At 40.4% G+C, this 23360-nt stretch overlaps 1 protein-coding gene across 1 annotated transcript in view; it reads left to right on the top strand.

The window, feature by feature from the left end:
- The window catches only part of ndufa10 (NADH:ubiquinone oxidoreductase subunit A10), a 67446-nt gene that overhangs the window by 25624 nt on the left and 18462 nt on the right, over positions 1–23360 (top strand). Inside the window, exons 6-7 of the mRNA XM_043693102.2 lie at positions 11939–12018; positions 20360–20414. Of these exons, the coding sequence (XP_043549037.2) occupies positions 11939–12018; positions 20360–20414 (135 nt within the window). The remainder of the gene's footprint in view (positions 1–11938; positions 12019–20359; positions 20415–23360) is intronic.

Here is a 23360-nt window from a genome sequence, read left to right on the forward strand (position 1 = left end):
TATTATGTGCGGTATGTGCACTGAAAGGTCTGTTTCCTTGCTGTATTACTCTGAGGGCATAAAATACTGCAGATGCTGGAATTTATACTGAAAACAAAAAAATGCTGGCCATCACAGCGGGTCAGGTAGCATCCATGGAGAGAGAACAAGCTCATGTTTTGAGTCTAGATGAGTCTTCATCAGGGTTGACGTGAAGTGTGGAGGAGGTAACATTTATACAATGTGTGGGGGGAATGGGTGGAATATGGGGGGAGAAAGTGCGGATGCAGTGACTAGCAGTCTTTCCCCATTAGCTTGCTGTCTGTCGTTGGATGTTGTTTGACCTGCTGTGATTTCCAGCATTTTTTATTTCACTTTTGTTTTCACATGATTGTTTAAAAAAAACTCAACTTTTAACAGGAGGATGAACTGTGTTGCATTTATTTTCAAGATACAGCATCATGCAGCCTAATTTTAACCAGATAGATGGAAAGGTGGAACTGACAGAGAACATTCTCCTGATTAACCCTAATCCACAACTAGTTCCATTCTTATGATTCAGGGTAGCAGGGACAGGTCCAGAAGTGTTTTGTACACCTTCAAGTTGGAAGTTTTGAATGAGGGCAAACAAAAAATGTTGGAGAGTCATCTCAACTCGAAATGTTAGCTTGCTGTCTCTCCATGGATGCTGTCTGACCCACTGTGATCCGTCAACTTCTGCATCTCCTGATGCTGCCTGGCTCGCTGTGTTCTTCCAGCCTCCTGCCTGTCCACTGTGATCTCCAGCATTTGTTGTTTTCACTGTATCCTCCCCTTCCTCCCAACTATAGCATAAATGCTGCCCCTCCACACTTCACTTCAGCTCTGTTGAAGAGTCATCTAGATTCGAAATGTTAGCTTGCTCTCTCTTCGTGGATGCTATCTGACCTGCTGTGAACAAGTTTCTGGCCTAAATTCTGATCTACTGTTTGCATTTTCAGGCTGCCGTCTCACAAATCGGAATGACATTCATGGGAGGGAATGTTACATCTGGGGGGGGGAATGTTATATCCAGGCAGGGAATGTTGTATCCAAAATGTGTGCTGATAGACATGTCTCTGGGCAATACATCTGTCTAGCCAGTTCTTACAGTGATGTCATTCTTTTCAGATGTTAATTGCATGCAGAACTTATCTCATTTCTTTGAAGTCTGATCTTCGCAGGATTTACCCTTTAGATTGTTACAAAGAAAGTTTGGCTCAAATTAAGCACCTGTTAACAGTCTCAATTGTCTGACTATTGCTGGGGCTGTTTTTGATTGTTCCAGGAAACAATCCTGGCCATCCTTGAAATTAGTGAAAAAGCAGCACTTTTTTCTCTGAGTGCATTGGCTGCATATCTTCTTGATTGAAAGTAATGGCTCCTTGGGAGTGGGCGCTCGCATTAAAAAGGCAACTAAGTTCAAAGACATTGGGGCGAGAGTCCCAAAGTTCTCCACATTTTGACAAAGGATCACCAAGACTTCAGATGAATGGTACAAATGAAATGAGTCAAAACTCTGTTTTATTGGATATTAATTGAAACAAACATCAAGGCCAAAACATATCTCTTTTTAATGCTGAAACTGAGAAATTGAAGGATTATGATATCATCCAGGTTAATAATCAGATAGATCTGAGGTCTGTATTGAGTAATCACCTCACTAATCCAGTTAGAGTTGGCTGTTTCTTATCCAGATGCTGCCAGACCAACACTTTGTCTCTAATTCAGACTTCCTGCATCCATTGTCCATGGTCTCATATAAACATTTCCTGTTTAATGTGTTTGAAACAATTAAAATCTCAGTCAACTTTTTCTTTGTTTAAAAGAGTGCCTAATTCATAAAAATATCTCTACACATAGTCACGAAAGTAGTTCAGTTCTGTACAGTAGCATATGGAGAAACAACAAACATTGAAGTTTAACTCTATCCAGCAAACAAATTAAAGACATTTCTTACTTGTACATGACTATATTTTCACATTTCAGGCAAAGGGAGGGTCAGATAACTGAATAGACCCCCATTTGACTTCGACAGAAAGATATTAGATGGTGGTCTTTTGCCACTGCGCCTTAGTGGCAGTTTCCCCAAACTTGAATGCATCCCTCAACTCGTAGTCCTGGAATGTGCCAGTCTGCAATACTCTGTCAAGGTTAGCTCCTTCCTCTGGAAATCCAACAAGTTTCAGGCAGACCAAAAGCATCTTTCACTGAGTTTATTGTTTCCAGGAGCAATTGATGTTTGTCTCTGTGTGCATATTGCACTGCCATCGTAAAAACAGAAGTGTTACAAATGCTCAGTATTAGGTCTCTTCCACATTCGGGACTACTTTAGGAATGTCTTAAAACTAGTGAAGAGATCAAATGTACCCATTGACTCACAGGTGTCCTCGGCTTGTGACCAATTGAAATGGAGAAATTTGACTCTGGATACCATTATGTGATTTCATCAGGGGTGAAGGGTTGAAGTTAAGGTGACACAGAGAGCACACAAACCTCCAAACAACCCATCTACCCAATCACCTGCTCTGCATGTGACAGAATCACTTTGCTGATTGATCAGCCATCTCAGAAGTTGTTGAACTGGTCATCCTGAGTGACTGCCTAAGACGAAGGGGATGCTGAATGGATGTTAGTGGATCATCTTCATTTAGTCTGCAAGTGTGACCCCTGCAGTTTGGATTAGGTTCCCCACACTGTAGGGTTTGTATGAACAATGACATGCTACTATAGTTCATTTGTTTCCATTTTTTTAATGCTGAAATTTGTTGCTGTGATTCCCAGCATTTAGTTAGGGAAGGCAAATGCTTTTCCTTGAGATTTAGAGGTGCCAGTGTTGGACTGGGGTGTACAAAGTTAAAAATCGCACAACACCAGATTATACTCCAAAAGGTTTATTTTGGAGCACTGCTCCTTCATCAGGTGATTGTGGAGTATAAGAGCATAAGACACAGAATTTATAGCAAAAGATAATAGTGTGATGTAACTGACATTATGTATTGAAAAAGACCTGGATTGGTTTAGTCTCTCATCTTTTAGAATGGGCTTGTTGGTTTCAGAACATTTTTAAAGTTACATTCTCAAGTGAACTTTAACAATTGGTGTCATGTCGGCCCAGACAATGCATTTAAGATGTGAGCTGCCCTGTGTGAGACTGTCTGTGTCACAATGATTTAGAGATGCCGGTGTTGGACTGGGGTGTACAAAGTTAAAAATCACACAACACCCGGCTATAGTACAACAGGTTTAATTGGAAGCACACTAGCTTTCGGAGTGCTGCTCCTTCATCAGGTGAACTACCACCTGATGAAGGAGCGTCGCTCCGAAAGCTAGTGTGCTTCAATTAAACCTGTTGGACTATAACCTGGTGTTGTGTGATTTTTAACTTTGTGTCACAATGGTCAGACTGATTCTAATCTTTAAAAAAAAGAGATTTACAGAATTTTACGTGGATTCATGCAGTTCTTGAGCAAAGTAAAACGTAATTCTGCAAGTACAAATTCACCCCACAAAATTTGCGTGTGTGTGCGCATGTGGGTAGGTGCATGAGTGTGGAGAGTGTATGTGTGTGAGTGTAAAGGGGTATAAATCTGAGAGGGTGTGTGGGGGAGTGTATGTGTGAGCATATGAAGAGAACTTGTGTTTGAGAGGGTCTGTCGGAGTGTGTGTGTGTGTATAGTGCAGTGGGTACACCTGTAGTGTGACATGAAGCCAAGGTCCGATTTGAGGCCATCCCCATGGGTACTGAGCTTGGCAATCACCCTCTGCTTGGCCACTTTGTGTTGTTGCCTGTCCCGAAGTCTGCCTTGCAGGATAGTTACTCAAAGGTCCAAGGTCAAATGTCCCAATCGCTGAATTGTTCTCCAACTGGGAGGGAACACTCCTGTCTGTTGATTGTTGTGCTCCCAGTAGTGTTCAGCAGTCCAGGCCATTCGACCTTGGACCTTCAAGTGACCATCCTCCAAGGTAGACTTTGGGACAGGCAACAGTGCAGAGTGGCTGAGCAGAGGCTGATGGCCAAGTTCAGTATCCATGGGGATGGCCTCAACCAGGATCTTGCATTCATGTTACTCTACAGGTGACCCCACTGCACTATGCGCGCGCGCACACACACACTCCTACAGAGAGAGAGAGAGAGAGACTCTCCCAGAGACCCTCTCTTATATGCAAGCTCTCTTTCATACGCTCACGCATGCACACACTTTCTCACAGATTTAAACCCCTTTACATTCACACACATATACACACTCTCTCAAGGACACTAATCTCCAACTCCTCTCTCTCTCTCTCTCTCTCTCTCTCTCTCTCTCTCTCTCTCTCTCTCCCTCTCACATGCGCATACACAAACTTAAATCAGTCTCTGGGCCGACATGACACCTATTGTTAAAGTTCACTTGAGAATGCAACCTTAAAAATGTTCTGGGATTTACATATGAAAGAACTGAAACCAACATGTCCATTCTAAAAGGTGAGAGACTTAAAAAATCCAGGTCTTTTTCAATATATAATTTCAGTTACATCACACTGTAAACTTTTACTATAAATTCTGTGTTTTACAATCTTATACTCCACAACCACCTGATGAAGGAGCAGTGTTCTGAAAGCTAGTGCTTCCAAATAAACCTGTTGGAGTATAACCTGTTGTTGTGTGATTTTAGCTTTTCCTTTTGTCAGCAGATCACAGTACTCCCATAAACTACTTGATTTATATAGTACATTTACCACTGTAAAAATCTTGAGCACCTCACAGAGGAGATTATGGGTACTGAGTATGAGAATTAACACACATGACTGGAAAGAACAGTTTCCTAAGCAAACCTGTTCAGAAATAATATACAAGGAAGAGACACTTGCTTTTATAGAGCATCTTTCATGACTTTCCAAAGCCCTTCACAATCCATAAAGTGCTTTTGAATTCATTTATGGAGGAAGTTCAACATTGGAAAAATGATTGAGAGGGACACCGTGGTATGGCAGTCATATAGATTTTCCTGTTTGATCTTCAAGTGCTGTTCACTCAGAAATTCTGTCAAAATTATTTAAAACTGTATAAGGCTTGTTGTTGATTATTAAATTTATCCGCACATTGCTTATAAATGTAAGAGGGTATCAGTTCTCTCTCATTCCTGTTCTTAACAGTACTAAACCTCGGCCTGGATTTATACCCATGTAATCTGGTAAGTCAGGGGGAAAGAAATCCAAACAAAACCAACTGAAAATCAAGTGACTGTTTCACACTTTATCATGGAATAAAAAAACAGCTGCATTTTGCACTCGAAGAGCAAGTGGGAGACCAGCAGCGACTGCTAGGAAGGACAAAGTCAAGTCTATGTTAACCAAGCAAGGTAAGTTGGTGAGAGCTGCTTTCCTGTTTTGAAGAGGACCAAACAGTTGCGACCTCTGGAAATTTAAGGAATGAGGAGCAGCAAAGTAGACCTTTCTAGTGAAATTTGGTTCGAGAATACTTCAGTTGAGTGGAATATTTTTCAAAGGACACTGGCAAATTCCATGTCGTGAAGTAGGGTGAAGTGAGCCTGCTGGAAAGCTAGGAGTAACTTAGATATGTAGTAATACAAAGTTAAGATCCATCAGACGTGCAGAACGAGAAGAGGTGTAAGATGTCTCTCAAAAATATCTTTATCTTTAATTTTGTGTCTTAGTTACCTATTAAGGAATGTTTGTGTTCATTTGAGTTTGTTTGTTACAGTAAAAGTTGGAAAACGTGGAATCTTGTCCTTCTGTTGTTTCTATCAGTTGATGGAAAACTCATCATTTATTACAAGTTATTTGTCTCCATGGGATGCACAGTTGAGTAAAACAAAAAATCATATCCGTGTATTAATGGAAACAAAAGGCAGCGGTAGACTGTTTTGGAGCTTCAGCCACCTCCGAGCTGATTAAAAGTTCATGGCCGATCTGATTGTGACCTTAACTCCACCTTCCTGTCTGGCCCCAAAAGACTTTGACTCCCTTGTGAGTCAAAATCTATACAGCTGTATGTATATTAAAACCACTCAGAAAAGGCTGGAGCTATTTACCTTGGAGTGTCGGAGGCTGAGGGGTGACCTTATAGAGGTCAATTTAAAACATGAGGGCAGGGTAAATAGACAAGGTCTTTTTCCTGGGGTGGGTGAGTCAGGACAAGAGAGCATACGTTTAGGGTGAGAGGGGAAAGATATAAAAGGGATCCAAGGGGCAACTTTTTCATGTAGAGGGTGGTGCGTGAATGGAATAAGCTGCCAGAGGAAGTGGTGAAGGCTGGTACAGTTGCAACATTTAAAAGGCATCTGGATGGGTATGTGAATAGGAAGGATTTAGAGGGATATGAGCCAAATGCTGGCAAATGGGACTAGATTCGGTAGGGATATCTGGTCAGCATGGACAGGTTGGACTGAAGGGTCTGTTTCCGTGCTGTACATCTCTATGACTCTAAGTGGAACGAGCAGTGACAAATCTTTATTGAGTCTTGGCATTTGCATAATTTCAAGGTGAGACCAACTAGAGGGAAGTCTTCATCTGCTTGCAATGACCTCTCCGCTCCAGTTCTAGGATATGGTCAGGATCCCTTGGGCTTTGTTTAGCTTCTGTTCACTGACATCACCCAGCTTTATCTCTCTACTGTTATGTCTGACCATGTTGACCTCCCACCAAAATCAGTGTAGTTTCACTCATGTCCGCTCCCCCTCCACTGGCTGTGCCACCTTTTTCATCACTTTGCTGAGCTGCTTGTTCGGCTAGAAGCCAACATACATGGCCTTTCTAAACTTGCATTGAGTGGACCATGAGGTTCGCAACTCGTCTCATCATATCACTCCCCGGTTTTGTTTCCAGTCTCACTCTAATTTATCATGAAATCATCTCCACCTCACTTCTTTGACAATACTACTTTCTTCTTTTGTTTTCCTGGTTTCCTGACTTCAATCCTACATCAACTCTTCACCTAGCATTCCTGCTCAATAGCTTTTATATATAAAGCACTTTTAAGATCATAGAACAGCCCAACGAGTTTTATGGGAGGCTACTGAACAAAATTTGACCCTGTCGCACTTGTTCTTACCAATTTCAACTTGCTCTGGTCTTAGTGTATCAAATTCAAAATTAATTGATGGCAAATGAGTCCAATGCAAAATTTCCATTTCTGTTATAATTCTGCCCTTTTTTGTCGGGTGGCAGACCTTTCTGGTGTCTTGACCCTGCTGGGATGCTTTGCAACATTTTACCTCTTTTTTTTCTATTTTAAAATCTACCATTTTGACCATGTGTGTGGCTGCCCTTAACACACTCTTGCCCTATTGCGTTCATTTCAGCTCCACGTGAAGATCCTTAAAATGCTTGACTCGTTAGAGACATAGTGGCAGTGCCTTTTAGCGTGGGTGTTTATAGTTGACTAATTGCAGTCTATAGTTTTGATTCCTTCGAGATTTGATATTGTGTAATCGAAACAATTTTACATGCTACATCGCAAGTGGTTCAGCAATGATGGTTTTTGAATGATGCGTGCAGGCGAAGTAAACAGCCTGTTCTGCTTAAATGCAACAGCTTAACCATATACATGATCTAGTTCTCTCTGATGCTGATTGTGGCGAGTGGATTATAGGATTTGAATGTGGTTTGTCTAGCATGGCTTGTTTTTTTAAAGCTGCTGTTTTTTTGCCAAGACGTGACACATCACAGCAAGCTCCGAACAGTTGCATTGCACAAATCTGGCTTCCTGGAGGTAGACATTTAAAACAAGTGGAAGCTGGGTGAGACGTATTTGTGAAAAACTTGAAGCTATGTAAAAGTTCAGACAGCACAATGGATTGATCAGTTTTGAAAATTAAATGTGAAAATCAGCGAGATCCTTTTTTCATTGTATTGTCAAGTTACTCAGAAATGCCAAATTTACTTTAAGTCCCATTTTATCAGGTTTCCTTGGCTCTTGAGCACTTGTGATTGTCCGAAGTTTAAAGAGCCCTCAAGTTAGGAGCTTGCCTCATTAGAGGTTTATAAAACCATGAGGGTGAATAGCCAAGATCTTTTCCCCAGGGTAGGGGAGTCCCAAAACTAGAGGGCATTGGTTTAAGATGAAAGGGGAATGATTTAAAGGGGACCTAAGGGCCAACCTTTTCACACAAAGGTGTGGATATGAAATGAGCTACCAGAGGAGGCTGGTACAATTACAACATTTAAAAGTCATCTGGACAGATACATGAATAGGAAGTGTTTGGAGGGATATGGGCCGAATACTGGAAAATGGGAATCGATTAATTTAGGATATCTGCTCGGCATGGACAAATTGGACTGAAAGGTCTGTTTCTGTGCTGTACTACTCTTTGACTGTATGACTATCTAACAGTATGTGCCATGGACCAATGTAATAATACGAATGAGCAGTGGTTTCTGATGTGCAATATGTTTGTGTACCTTGAACCATTTCTTCTAATTATAACTGTTTAAGTTGTGTACTGACAATCCTTAAAGCGCAACTGCCTGCAAAGGAATGGCTTTTTTAAATGGACTATACATTGGAAGGGCATGAATGACCAATGCTTTCTAAATATAAATTGCTTTAAATATCCACCATCAGTTGGAAGGTTAAATGCTATTGTTTGTTTTAAGTTCTTTTCAGTCTTGATCAAACCACAATTTCCTGTATTGCTTTCATCAGCAGAATAGTGGAATAATAGGCACAGGATACCAGTACAAAACGTTCCAAGTCAGGAAGGTGTGGGATACTGCTATCGGAGAGTGAGAGTACTCAATTAATTTTGGAAAGGAACAATAAAGCGGAAATGTAGTAGACATACCCACTTCTTGACCATTTATAAAAGAGACCAGCTACAACCCCCCTTGTCAGAAGGCTTTGGGAACTTCATTTGAAAATTAAAGATCTGAACTTAGCTTGAATATTCTTTTAGCTCAACTAGTTGAATATGGAGAGCACAAAAGGAATCTTGAAACACCTGATGGGCTGGTTTTTCTTCTTAACCACCCGACCACCCACCTACTCTTAAGAAGGTGGCACTCCTTGTTACAGAGTCTGTGTGGCAATCTGGCTAAGAACTGACACCAAATCAGCCCCAGGATATAATTGAATACAACCTTCTGGATTTAGTTAGTGAAGAGCTGCTGCACAACAATGTGGACTCTGACTCATGCCAGGCACTTTCGTGTTTTAGTCATGCTTATTTACTTTAAAGTTAGTGATTGTGTGGCTGCCTTGAGTGTGCCAGCTTTTTTCATAAGAGAATGTTTGTTGTAACTAGAGTAATGTTGTCTGGTCTATCCATTGAAAAATAGTTTTAGCTGTTTTGTCTTGGAATGTGTGTGTGTGCTGGCTAGACCAGTATATATTGGCACGGTGTTTGGCCTTAAGAAGTTGGCAGACAAAATTGAGGACTGCAGATGCTGGAAACCAGAGTTTAGATTAGAGTGGTGCTGGAAAAGCACAGTTGGTCAGGCAGCATCCGAGGAGCAGGAAAGTTGACATTTCAGGCAAAAGCCCTTCATCAAGGATGGAGGCAGGAAGCCTCCAGGGTGGAGAGATAAATGGGGGCTTCCTGATGAAGGGCTTTTGCCCGAAACATCGATTTTCCTGCTCCTCGGATGCTGTCTGACCTGTGCTTTTCCAGCACCACTCTGATCTAAACTTAAGAAGTTGGTGGTGAGCCACTCTCTTGAATCACTGCAGTGTGTCATTTAGATGTATCTAAAATGCTATCATGGAGGGAGTTCCAGATTTTCGCTTGGTGACAGTAAGTAAAGATGCTACTTTGCTTGAGTGTGTGTGTGCAATGTTGAAGGTCTCCTTGCAGGTTAGTTACCAATACTAATGGTGCCCACAGCCTGGAGATATTTATGAGATGGTGGTATGTTTGTCGGGGATGTTTGTTTCTTTTTTTTCTCACACTATAGCCTTCTCAGCTCAGAGTCAGGAATTATTTACATATTTCACTAATATCCAGTATAGTGTAGCAAGGATGAGGGCCATTGCTTTTGTGGTCAACCACAACTTGAAGGGTATCTTAGTGAATCTGCTTGAATAATGTTAAATTCTGGTAAGTTTGCATGATTGATGGCAGTGGCAGATCCTATTGATAGAAATATTCCAATGTCAAACCATTTCATTAGCAGCAACAACTTGCATTTAAAAAGTCACTTTAAAATCTTGAAGACCTGGGAATGATTCACAGGAGCATTATTTACAATATTTGACAATGACCCACGTGAGGGAATATTGGGAGACGTGATGTTTGTTTATAGAGGAAGATTTTAAGGACAGCTTTAAAGGAAGTGAACTTAGAAGAGAGATGGAGAGGTGTAGGAATGGGATTCCAGAATCTAGGCATCTGAAGACACACCAGCCATCCTGTAATGATTCATATCAGAGCTAGGTTTAGAGGTGTGTAGAGATCTGTGTTGTGGAGACTGAACTGGACTGCAGAAATGGAGAAAAATTAATATTCCCCAATCATGCTGTTGCTGGATGAAGAACCAGTAGAGGTCAGTGGGCTTGGGGTGATGTGTGAATGGGACTTTGAGCAGCTTGAAACAAGCAATCCTCTGCAGCCTTGCTGTGACCATCCCTGCAGTATTTTGTGCAGGTCTTCTTGCCGTAGAAAATATATACTTATCAAAGCAGAGGAGCAGCAAAGGTTAATCAGACTGATTCCTGGCCTGGCAGTTTTATTGTTTAAGGAGAGATTGCATCAAGTAGGCCTGTATTCACTGGGGTTTAGAAGAATGGAAGATGGGTTTCATTGAAATATACAAAATCCTGACAGGCTGAACAAAGAGGATGAAGGGATGATGTTTCCCCAAGCTGGACAGTATGGACAGAAGCAGCCTCAGGATGTACAGAGTGACCTCTCAGATTGAAATGTGTTGTTTCTTTGACTTAGAACGTGGTAAACCTGTGGAATTCTCTACTGTAGGAAGCTGTGGAGGTTAAATTACAGAATGTATTTAAGAAACAGAAAGATGCTGCAAGGTTAAATGTCAACGGACATGGGGAGAACATGGGAATATGTTGTTGAGATAGTGGATTAGCCATTATCATGCTGAATGGGCAAAGTGGGCTCAATTGTGTCCTCCTACCTTCTAAGGGGTAGATTTCCACTGGCAGACTGTCGATATTCCAGTGTAGAAAGGAGTTGCATATGAGAACCCTACAAAATCCCCACAAAGGACTGCCTGGGAAATTGAATCTTCTGCTGCAAGATTCCTCCACACCTAGAACCCTCCAAAGATTCCATCAAAATTAGAGACTGGATGGTTCCAGTGAAATCAAATCAAATAGTCACTGAAAGGTGAGAGTATTAAATTCAAAGTCTAACACCTGAATACGTATTAAACTGGTCCCATATCTGCCTCACTCACAACCCTTAGATCCTTTATACCCATTGCCCTTGGATTCAACGCCACCATCACCTAAGCTGAAACCCCTGCTCCAATCCACACCTGACCATTACCACGACCGCAGCTCCCCCCAATACTGGTACCCACCCCCACCTGTCCCATTACCGATTTTCTCCAATCCACCCAACCTGCCTTAAACAACACTTAGCTGCCCCCAGCAACCTACCACCACAGCTTACTGCTTTCCAAGGGTGTCACGAGAACTGTCAGCATGGATGAACGGCTCCACATTTCTGAAGGAGCCCTGAGCAGAATCTCCTCCGAAATGTGGACAGAAGTGACAGTCTGAGAGATTTTTGAATTTTAATTCTTTTTCGGGCATAATTTATGAATGAGCTATTATAAGTGCAGGCTATCCATTCCTTTTTCAACATGATTTAGTTGGTTTTCTGAGGAACATTAAAATTATAATGAGGGGCTGATGGGATAGGTTTATCCCTTACCTTAATATCACCCTTTAATTGCCTCCCTTTTTTTTGGTTAATGATACATCTAGTGGTATATTTCATGTGTATCCACTAAATGAACTGTTATTTTGTAGGGTTATGAACAGAAAGTTTCCGCAGATTACCTACAGAGCATTGAGGATGTGTACAAGAAGTCTTTTCTTCCAGAGATCAGGTAGGTGCACTTCAATTCCTTGTTAATTTCTGTTGTGTGAAACAAGCAGTCATGAATTTTCAACAAATGTGCTGTCATTGCATAATAGCCCTTAGAAAGAATTCACAGCACAAACAAGCCATATGGCTTAACTGGTCCTTGCTGCTATGTTCCACATGAACAAGAATGCAACAATAAGCACCTAAAACAAACAACATACACCTACTTGCATGAATTAGGAGCATGAATAGATCACTTGGCTTTTTGAATGTGCTTTGCCGTTGGATAGGATCTTTGCTGATCTGCTTTTGGCCTCTGCTCCATATTTCTGTCTATTCCCTATACCATTTAGCTCAGTTATTTATGAATCTATTTACTTTGACCTTAACATATACTAAGTGACTCTGCCTCCACAGCTGTCTTGGAAAGAGTGTATCCTCTAAAAGAAGGAATTTATCTTTACTTCCATCATAAACAGAAGACATTAAACAATGAAGAAGTAATATTAAACTGTGCCTCAGAATCTCCTCTGATCTGTCTTCATTTCAATGAATCAATTAACCTTCCATGCCTTTTCCCTTCATGTTTATCGAGGTATCCGTTTGATGCATATACACTATTCAGTCCTGATGAAGGGCTTTTGCTCGAAATGTCGATTCTTTTGCTCCTCGGATGCTGCCTGACCGCCTGTGCTTTGCCAGCACCGCTTTAATCTAGATTCTATAAACTATTCACCTCTACTGCTCCCTGTGCTGCCGAGTTCTACTTTCTCAGTTTTCTCTTGTTTAAAGAAGTTTCTCCTGAGTTCACTACCAGATTTATTGGTGACTTTCTTGGTAATGTCTACAATTGATAGCCACTTCTCTGCACTTATCCTATCAAGCCCTTGCAGTATCTTAATGGCTTCAACCTGTTAAACCCCCTCCATTTAATTTCTCTAGAGGAAAGAACCGAGCCCATTCAGTCTTTCCTGTTGATTGTAATATCTCAGCTCTGGAATCTTTCTAATAAATCATCTTCTCCATCCTTTTTCTGAGACTAGAACTGTTCACATTATTCCATAAATATGGCCTAACCAAAATTCTGTATGAGTTTGACATAATTGCTCTGATTTTCAATTCTATCATTTTCAAGGTGAACTGCTGTACTGCTTTGGTTGCTTTTCTGTTGACCTTATTAACCTGTTAGTAACCTGTTATGATTCACATATCTGTACCATTCAGTCATAGAGTCAGCAGCATTGAAACAGACCCTCAGGTCCAACCAGTCCATGCTGAACATAATCCCAAGCTAAACTAGTCCCATCTGCCTGCTCTTCTCCATGATTGAGTCACTTTTATTTTTGAAGAAGCATTGCCCTCTCTAATACTCCTACCAAACACTGTTACCTTTGTTCACATTGAAGCTCATTCTGCAAGTTTAGTCGTATCTTCCTGCATTTGTCACAGTTTGCTCCCTGTCAACACCACCATTCAATTTTGTCTCAATATCAAATTTTAAAATCTGACTTTAAATTTGAGTCCAAATCATTTTTAAGGCTAAATAGCTACGCCCAACACCATTAAATGTAAATAATTGCTCTTAACTACAACTTTCTGTTTGTCTGTTATGGCTACCTGACTATCTGTTCTCCTTGTCTCCTGACTTCACATGACCTGACTTCAAGTCCTGAGTCTGTTGTGCATTGTTATTGACAGCTCTGTCTTGCTGCTCTCCTAGTCAAAATGAAATCAGATTAGATTGTGCAGTCAGTAGCGTTTGTATGTGGATTGGGTATTGTTGTATACGGAGAGAGACAGTATTTCGTGAATGACTGCTTCTTTCTAATCAATGTTCATCAATGTTATGGACTCGGCCAAACCACTCAAAACATTCTTAGGCAGACAGCACAGACCATGACTTGGCAATTTGTTTTGGTAAGTGTACAGTGAAAATTACCCGGATTAAGTTAGCGAGGTTGACTACCAGGTTCAAAACAGACAAAAAAAATTTATTCACAAAATTACACAATAAAACATGAAGAACAGAATAAAGAACCCCTACAGCACTTAGTCTATCCAAACTGGACTTAATTATGCTGTTCTGAATATCCACAACAGTCCCAATAAGCAAACCCTCTTGAAAAACTTTATAAATGGAAGAAAGAGAGAGACAGACGACAGACAGACAGAGCGAGACAGAGATTCCATACAGCTCACTGTTGAGCTCCCATCCAATTCAGGACTGCACTAAACTGCTCAGCTACAGAGCTGACCACTCCCCTTTCATTCTGCAGGTCATTTCTAAAACATGACCACTTTGGCCTTCAGTCCTTTTTATCTCTTTACCAAACCAGTCTGATCAGAGCTCGGCCGGGTTTGTTACCCCTCTGAAAAAAATCAAGAATAGAATATCCTTGAGCCAAGGAACAGCTTTTAGAAAAAAAAGGACTAGCTTTGTGACAATCAGCTTTAAATTACAGTTGGTCAGAGTTGGTGATCTTCCTGGGAAAGATGGTGGACATGCAGCAAGTCAAATCTGCTGGGAAATGGTTAGCTTCGTATGGTGCACTCATGGTTGAGGGGCACGATTGACTCGAGGCAGTTATAGTGAAGCTATTATTGGGTGTCGATATGGGTTGTCATTTACTCTTTGCCTGTTACCAAGATCTTGTAGTCATTCTTGTGGCACAGCGGTAGCGACGCCCCTTCTGGACCAGGAAGCCAGGTTCAAATTCCACCTGCTTCAGAGGTGTTTAATAATATTGCTGAATGAAAATATCCAGCCCACATTAACTGACAAATAATATCGCCATATTCCTTGAGCATCAGTTAGTGTAACTCCTAGTTGTGGGAATTGATGTTTTGAGCCTTCTTGCCTCACATCCTTGAAATAGCTCTTCAGGCATCCTACTCAACCTTTGGCCACAGCTCGTAAATGGAAAACTAGAAGTCCGTTGACTTCCCTTTTAGCAGCCTAATAAACATGGCTCAGCACCCACAAAAAATGCTTTAAATCTTTGTGAGTTAAAATACTATTCTGATCCTTTTCAAATGTTTGTCAGTTTTGATATGTGGTTCTAAAATTGCACAACTTTGCTTAAGATTGAAAGCTGACCTTTCCAGCTACAGAGATCCATTAAGGAACTTCACTTATGTTTGTTTTGGTGACATTTAAATAAAGCGTTGAGCAGAATATTTCGTGTAAGTTTGCTTATGTAACAAAGCCACAAACACCAGACATTGACGCTTTTGTTCTGGAAAAAATGACGAGGATGTCAAAAATGGCAACAGCAATAATTGTGTACGTAATAAGCACTGCTGGGAGCCTGCACAAAAATGCAAGAGAAGGGCTGTTTTAAATAAAACTCCACTTTTGAACTTTTTTTTTACAAAAAGAGCTTGGCTGTTATATATGTAATTTGTAACATATTGAATGGTTGTGCTTATAAGTTGCAGTTTAAGCAATGTTTGTTCGTACATTTGGCCAAAGCTGTTTTATTATGAAATGGGATTTGCGCTGAACCAGTTTTCCCAAAGCTTATTTTTTAATGTGTTTTCAACTCATAATTAATCTCATCTGTTGAGTAAAGTTAGCACTGTTGAGAAGGTTACAGTATGTTTACTACACCCAGGTGCTTTCTTTGAAATAAAGCACTTGGTACATTATGGATTTTGTCATTTGAAAACTTCTCATTGAGTTTTACAGTAATAGTTTGCCATTGTATAGCACTTCCAGTGGAAAAGAATGTTCTAAGGTGACTCTCAAATAGCACCTTTTAATGTGTTATAACATTCAAAGGCACTTCACAAGAGAGGTACAACCCAAAATTAGATGTTGAGCCACAGGGGAGATATTAAGACAGATGACCAAAATCTTAACTGAAGAGATGGGTTGTAAGGAATGCATCAAATGAGAGAAGAGAGATGGAGCGGTTTAAGGAGGAAATTATGGGTGTTGTATTGTTGGCACTTGAGAGCATGACTAATAGTGGAGAAATTAATGTTGGAGATTCTCAAGAGTCAGAATTAGAGGAGAGCAGAGATCTCCCAGGCTTGTGGGGTTGGAGGCAATAGCATGTAGACAGGGGTCATATCATCGAGGAATTCAAAAGCAGTGATTAGAATTTTAAAATTGATGCACTGCTTGACCAAGACCTGTGTGATCAACACAAGCACAACCATAACAAAACATGCTCCTGTCTCCAAAGGTAGAGCACAAAGATGAACAAAATGTTAAGACTTTGTGGAATGGCTCATTTGGGAAGGGTTGGGGGAATTACATTTCAGGGTATGATGGAGTTTGAATGGAAGGAGATATGGAGAGTTTAATGGACTGTGTTGAGGAATGGGGGTGCTAGTATAGATCAGTTAAACGTTAATTCAGTGTTTATAGCATAAGTGCAGAATTTTGAAGATGATGATATTTATGATATTTATTTTGAAGAGGTGATGTTTTTGAAAGAGAAAGGGGAGCAGTACAGAACCTGAGTGATGGAAATTATTTACAATGTAAGTTCATATGGAGACAGCAAAGAAAGTTTAGTGGGCATCTTTACTTCCCTCACTACCACCAGCTCCACCCCCACCTCCATACTCACCACTTAATCTCAGTTCATGTTAATTCAACAAACACCCAATGTGCAGGAAAACCTTGCTTCGCACATCTCATCAGACCTGGTCAGTTACCATCCTTGTGCTTGCTGGCCTTGACCCTTGCTTGCCTTGGAGCCTTTATTGTAAAATTTTGAACTTGGTCACGGCCCTCCCCAAACTTAAGCTGTTTTAGAAGTCGACTCAGCCCATGAGGAGTGCTGTGCCATTCAGTGAGACCATGGTTGATCTGTTAATCCTTGGTTGCATTTTTCTGGCTCATCCCCATAACCCTTGAGTCCCTTATTGATTAAAATTCTGTCTATTTGACCTTGAATAGCATTAACAGTTCTCTGTGGTACAGAATTCTAGATTCACTACTCTCTTAAGAGAAAGAGCTATCCTCTTCATCCCATATTAAATGGGTCACACTTCACTCTGAGATTACACTATTTTGTCCTAGACTGTCCCACAGGAGGAAACAACCCTTCTACATCTGTTAAGCTCCCTAAGAATCTTATGTTTTAGTAAGGTCACTTCTCATTCTCCTAAGCTCTGATGAGTATCTGCTCAATCTCTCATAAGATTTCTCCTTACCCAGGGTCAACCTCGTGAACATTGGAGGGCTGACTCCAGTGCTAGTATATTTTTGTTGGACAAGGGGATCCAAATTGTTCAAAGTATTCCAAGTGTAGTCTGATTTGTGGCTTGTATAGTTTTAGCAAGATCTTCCTTTTTTTAGTACTCCTCACCTTTTTGAACAAAGAACAGTACAGCACAGAAACAGGCCCTTTGAACCTGTGCTGACACATTTGCCCTTACATACTAAAACTATCTTCATTTAAAGGATCCATACCCCTGTATTGCCATTCAGTTCATGCATATGTCCAGGTGCTTCTTGAATGCTGCTGTTGTGTCCTCCTCTGGCAACATGTTTCAGGCCCTCACCACTATTTGTTAGAAAAACTTGTTTTGCACATGTCTTTTAAACTTAATCTCTCCACACCTTGAACTTGTGTCCTCTAGTAATTGACCCTTCCACCCCAGGGAAAAAGCTCAATCCATGCCATTCACAATCTTAAAAAACTTCTATCAGGTCGCCTCTCAAACTCCTGCATTGTAGTGAAAACAAACCCAGTCTTTCCAACCTTCCTTCATAGCTACAATCCACAAACCATGCAACATCATGGTAAACCTTTTCTGTACACTCTCCAAAGCATTCACATCATTCTGGTAGTGTGGTGACCAGAACTGTATGTAATATTCCAAGTGTGGCCTAACTAAAATTCTGTGAAGCTGCAGCATAACTTGCCTATTCTTGTTGTGATACTCATAATAAAGGCCAACATTCCATTTGTCTTCCCAATTACTTGCTGATGCTAACTTCTTGTTATTCAAGCTCTAGGACCTCTAAATTCTTCTGAACTGTAGCTTTCTTCTGTCTTCCATCTCTTCTATTCTTGCTGTCAAAGTGCATAACCTCACATTTCCTCACGTTATATTCCATCTGCCAATTATTTGCACAGTTATTTAAATCCCTCTATATCTCTTAGCAAACTCCTTGTGCAATTCTCACAACTTGCCACCCCACCTATTTATGTCATCAGTAAACTTGCCAGTAGTTCATTCACATCCATGATCTAGGTAATTTGTTATATATTGAGTAATTGTAGCTTCAACACTGATTCCTGAGCACCAAACAAATTTGCCTTATCTTGAAAATGCCTCCTTTATCCCAACTCTGGCTTCTATTAATTAATCAAACCTCTATTAATGCTAATATACTACCCCAAAACCATGAGCTCTTACAGTACCACACACAAGGCTGGTTAGTATCAAATGTGTTTTAAAAATCCAAATGTATTACATTTACTGGTTCTACTTTATCTACCCTTCTTGTTCCCTCCTCAAAGAAATGTAATACATTTGTCAGGCATGATTTCCCCTTCAGAAAGCTATGCTGATTCTGTTTGATTATATTATGTGTTTCTAAATGCTCTGCTATTACTTTATTATTAATAGACTCTTAACATTCTCCCCATGATAGTTGTAGAGCTGACTGGCCTATAGTTAACGGTTTTTTGTCTTTTTCCTTTTACATTGGCAGCTTTCCAATCCTTTGAAATCTCTCCAGGATCTAAAGATTTCTGGAAGATTATTACCAATGCGTCCACTCTATGCAGCTTTGAAATCCTAGGGTCTTAAAGATCAAGTTTTGTTCCATTAGTTTTGTTGTACCTTTTCTCCAGTGATTGTGTAATTTCCTCCTCCCCCTTTAGCCCTTTCGTTAGTCAGTATGTTTGGAATGCTAGTAGTGTCCTTTTATTGTGAAACCTCTGCTGTTGCCTGATTCCCCATTATTTACCCAGTGTTGTTCTCTAAGGAGCCTGTGTTCACTGTTGCCTGACTGTTTATTTTTATATATTTAAATACATTTTTAACTGTCTGTTTTATATTGTGTTAGTTTGCCATCATTGTTTATTTTCCCCCTTTTTTTGTTGTTGGCTTCTTAAAACTTACCCAAACCTTTGATTTTCGACTAATCTTTACCAAAATGTTTTTCTTTCAATTTGATGTTATTCTTAGCCGGGAAAGGTTGCTTTATCCCCTTCCAGAGTTCCTGTTTCTCACTAGGATATACCTTTGTGAGTCATGAGTTATTTATTTAAAACGTCTGCCATTGTTCATCAACCATCCTTTCTGCTGAACACCTTTCCCAGACCACGCCATCAACTCTGCCCTCAATTCTATATAATTTACCCTTATTGAAGTTTGGTGCAGTTGTTTCCAACCCAAGTTTTTCTCGCGCACTGTATCTCGTACACTCTCTCTCCGCGTGCTTCCTCCACTGCGCCCCCCCAAAAAAAACAGAATGCTAAATTTTACCTTGTTATGGCCACTTTTCCCTAGAGATACTTTGAGATCATTGTTTAAACTTGACTCAATTGCACATTTACAGATCCAAAGTAGCCTAGTCCCTGGTTAGATTCACAATATATTGTAGGAAATGATCCTGAAGACACTCCATGAATTATACTTCATGGCTACTTCTGCCAATTTAATTTTCTCAATCTACTTGAAGTTAAAAATAACTCAGGATGAATTGCCTGTCTATTGCTCTAACCAGCCCTTATTGTCTCCTTATTATTCTGTCTTAGATTAGATTATATTCCCTACAGTGTGGAAATAGGCCCTTAGGCCCAACAAGTCCACACTGACCTTCCAAAGAGCAACCCACCCAGACCCATTCCCCTACACCTAACACTATGGACAATTTAGCATGGCCAGTTCACCTAACCTGCGCATCTTTTGGATGTGGGAGGAAACCAGAGCACCCGGAGGAAACCCACGCAGACACGGGGAGAATGTGCAAACTCCACACAGACAGTTGCCCGAGGCGGGAATTGAACCCGGGTCCCTGGCGCTGTGAGGCAGCAGTGCTAACCACTTATGTTCAGGGGTCTAAAGGCTACTCACGTCAGTGTTGTCTTCCCTTTGTAACTCCACATGTGGATTCTATAACTTTCGATCCAACATCTTTTCTTGCTATTGTACTTATTCCATCTCGTACTAACATAGGATCGAATCCCCACAGCAATGAGTGAAGAGGGTGTCTATGGGCTTGATGACCTTTTCTCAACCTGAGTATATAAATGCTATTCTCTAGAAATTAATCATTTATATGTAGAGTTGCATTGTTTTCCAAAATATCTGTCGTTAGACACTGGATGATCTGTGCAGCAGATATTGCCAATACAACAGTAATCACTCTTTTGTTTCTTTCCTCCTAGTGAAACATCTGAAATTTTGCAGTATAATACATTCCAGCCTCCTGATGTAGAGAAGGTAAGAATAGTGACAGGACTTCCCTCCAAACTGTTACGTCCCATGTTGTCCAGCTGCTAAGTGATCGCCCATTCTGTTTCTCTATATAATAGAATGTGTTACTGTGCAATGATGGACAAGAAGAGGTTACATTTGCAACATTACTTGTAATTGTAACTCCTGTTCCACATATTTATTCATTTCCATTCATCTCATTATGGCCAGGTCTGTGTCTTTAGAGTTACTTTCCTCTTCCCTCCTGGGTCTTGTGATATCTAGAAGGTTCCCTTGCTTTCACGCCTCCTTTGAAATTGGACAGATAGATTTGGAGAAGAGCAATTCTGAAGAATGTAACTGGCTCATTGAAATTGTATTTTGTTTTTGACATGGCTGCTCGCCTTTTCTGAGACCGTCTCCAGATTATTATTATCCCTGACTGCAGAGCTGAGGTCTTAAGACAAATGATTTAATTCAAATAGCCGACTGTTACCTGCTTACATTTTTATTTACAGAGATGCACGTCACAAAGATGCACCTCCAAACCCAACAACTACAGTTTTAGCTTATTGCTACAGGAAAAGCAAATAAATTCCCAGTTAATGTCCACCACTTGAATATGCAATTAATATATAAGGTTGGATGGTAAGGTACATTGCATCTTTGTTGTACAGCGTGCTATCTGTCGCATTGCATTCACATCCAATCCACTTTGGTTTCCCTAGCATCTTAAAAATGTGCCATTTTATCTTTAGACATGAAAGTAAACTGCACACCCTATTGGACATAAGATCTGTTTTTTTTTTTATTTTGCATTCCTGTCCATTTTAAGTACATGCATTGTTGTAACCTTTGCTCATTTATTTATTTTCCCTTGGGTCCTGAGGTATCTTGAGGGGATATCAGCTGTTTGGCACCACTGGGTCTATAGGTGTACTACCTGTTTGATTCATGCCAGTAGAGGTGATACTAGTCTGGAAGAAACCGATGTGTTGATGCTGACAGAACGTTTTCTTTCAGGGAAATCAAGAATTGTTGGCACAGTCTAAAAACAAGGGTTCTCCAATTTTTAAGGAGGAGTTGAAGAGGTTTTTTTTTGTCTCTTGACAATCATTTGGCTTGAAATTTTCTTCCACAGAAAGCTGTGGAAACTGGACCAGTGAATGTATTCAAACCTGAGTTAAAAAGATTTGTGATTGACAGAGGAGTTCAGGGTTATAATAACCATATTTTTGAATGGGAGAGCAGAGTTGGGGGACCAAATGGCCCATATACCTTAGCTCATATGATGTCTGGGGATAACACAAAGTCATTGGCATTTTGAAGGAAAGAGTTGGCAACAGGTTCTCCCTTTGAAGTTTTAACATATTGTGGATTTTTTTGAATTCGGGTAAGGGCATTAAGAATAAAAAAAAAAGTTCTCCTGTCACACACAATCCCTCTTACCAATTTTCAACTCCTACATATTCACACCAACTTGGAATATATCCAAATGGTTGCTAATGGACCACCATTGTTTTCACTTCTATCCACATCATATTTTCATTCTGTTTTGTAATTAATTTAAACATAATTGAAATCAAAAATATCTTAATGCACCAACTAATAAAAATATCTTGCATGATGTGTTTTTAAAAACAAAACTGGTGTTAAAGTAGAATCTGACGACTTCACTCTGGTTCTAAATGGAAAATGGATGTTCTGAGGGAATGGGACACATACCTGGTGTTAGCACACAAATTACCACTTTCTTTGATTTCCTGGCTTGGTGGCTCAGTGCTTAGCGCTGCTACCTCACAGCATCAGGGATCTAGGATCAGTTCTAGCCTCAGACAACTATCTGCGTGGGGTTTGCACATTCTCCCTGTGTCTGTGTGGATTTGCTCCGGGTGCTCCAATTTCCTCCCACTGTCCAGCGATGTGCAGGTTAGGTGCATAGGCCATGCTAAATTGCCCATAGTGTTCCGGGATGTGCAGGCTAGTTGGATCAGCCATGAGAAATATGGGGGTAGGGAGGGGATTGGATCTGAGTGGGATGATCTTTGGCCGGTCAGTGCAGATTCAATGGGTCGAATGGCCTCTCTGCGCAGTAGGGAATCTATGATTCTATAATCTTAATATACGTGATTTGACAAAGTTCTATCACGTATTTAAGGAAACCTGGAGGATTTCAGACTTATTCAGTGTTCAGAACAGTTCCTGTGAAGTGTATTTGTAGTGTATCTTTCATGTCCTTTTGCTTCTGTGAATTATTCTATCTATTAATGAGTCTATTCTATTTATTTTAAATGGACTTGTTTTCAAATCCTGGTGAAAGGGCATCCTGAACAGTTTTTAGTGGTTACATGCAGGTTGTCAAAACAAGACTACACATGCTAATTCATGGCAGTAGGCTTCAGTGCAAGTGAGACTGCTTTTGATATTACAATTTGCCATCTAGCCATGAATGTGAATCGGACCATTGGGGAAAACCCCAAACTCTAATTTAGGAAGCACAATTTTTCATGATTAGATCAAGCTAGCCATATGTCATTCATGGCATCTGTAAACAACAAAAATGTACATTTTGAGGGAATTACGAAGCTTAATGGCAGACAGCCAAAAGGCATAGAGGGACAAAAGAAACTACTGATACACCTGCCACAGGATTAAAACAGCCTTTAATATTCCTCAGCAATAATGGATCTTTCAACGCTGTGGCAGGTTCACATGTAACTTTGAATGAAAAAACAGTAATGGTCTTTTCAATAACTCTGCTGTTAGGGCATGTCTTTCCCTTTTGAGACTTCAACCTACTTGTAATGCCTCTAAAATTTTTAATTGGAGCATGATTGTGGTTTTTGTGACGCATTTTGAATTGCTAAAACTGGAATGAATCACTTTATACGTGCTGACGTATTGAGTGTGTTGGTTAAAGTGACCATCATCTGATTCAAATTGACCTAATATATTCTTGATCCCAATTTCAAA

This window comes from Chiloscyllium plagiosum, unplaced genomic scaffold, assembly GCF_037043375.1.
Source record: "Chiloscyllium plagiosum isolate Xiang-an unplaced genomic scaffold, Cpla_swu_hap1 HiC_scaffold_7, whole genome shotgun sequence".
In the NCBI taxonomy this organism is placed as follows: Eukaryota; Metazoa; Chordata; class Chondrichthyes; order Orectolobiformes; family Hemiscylliidae; genus Chiloscyllium; species Chiloscyllium plagiosum.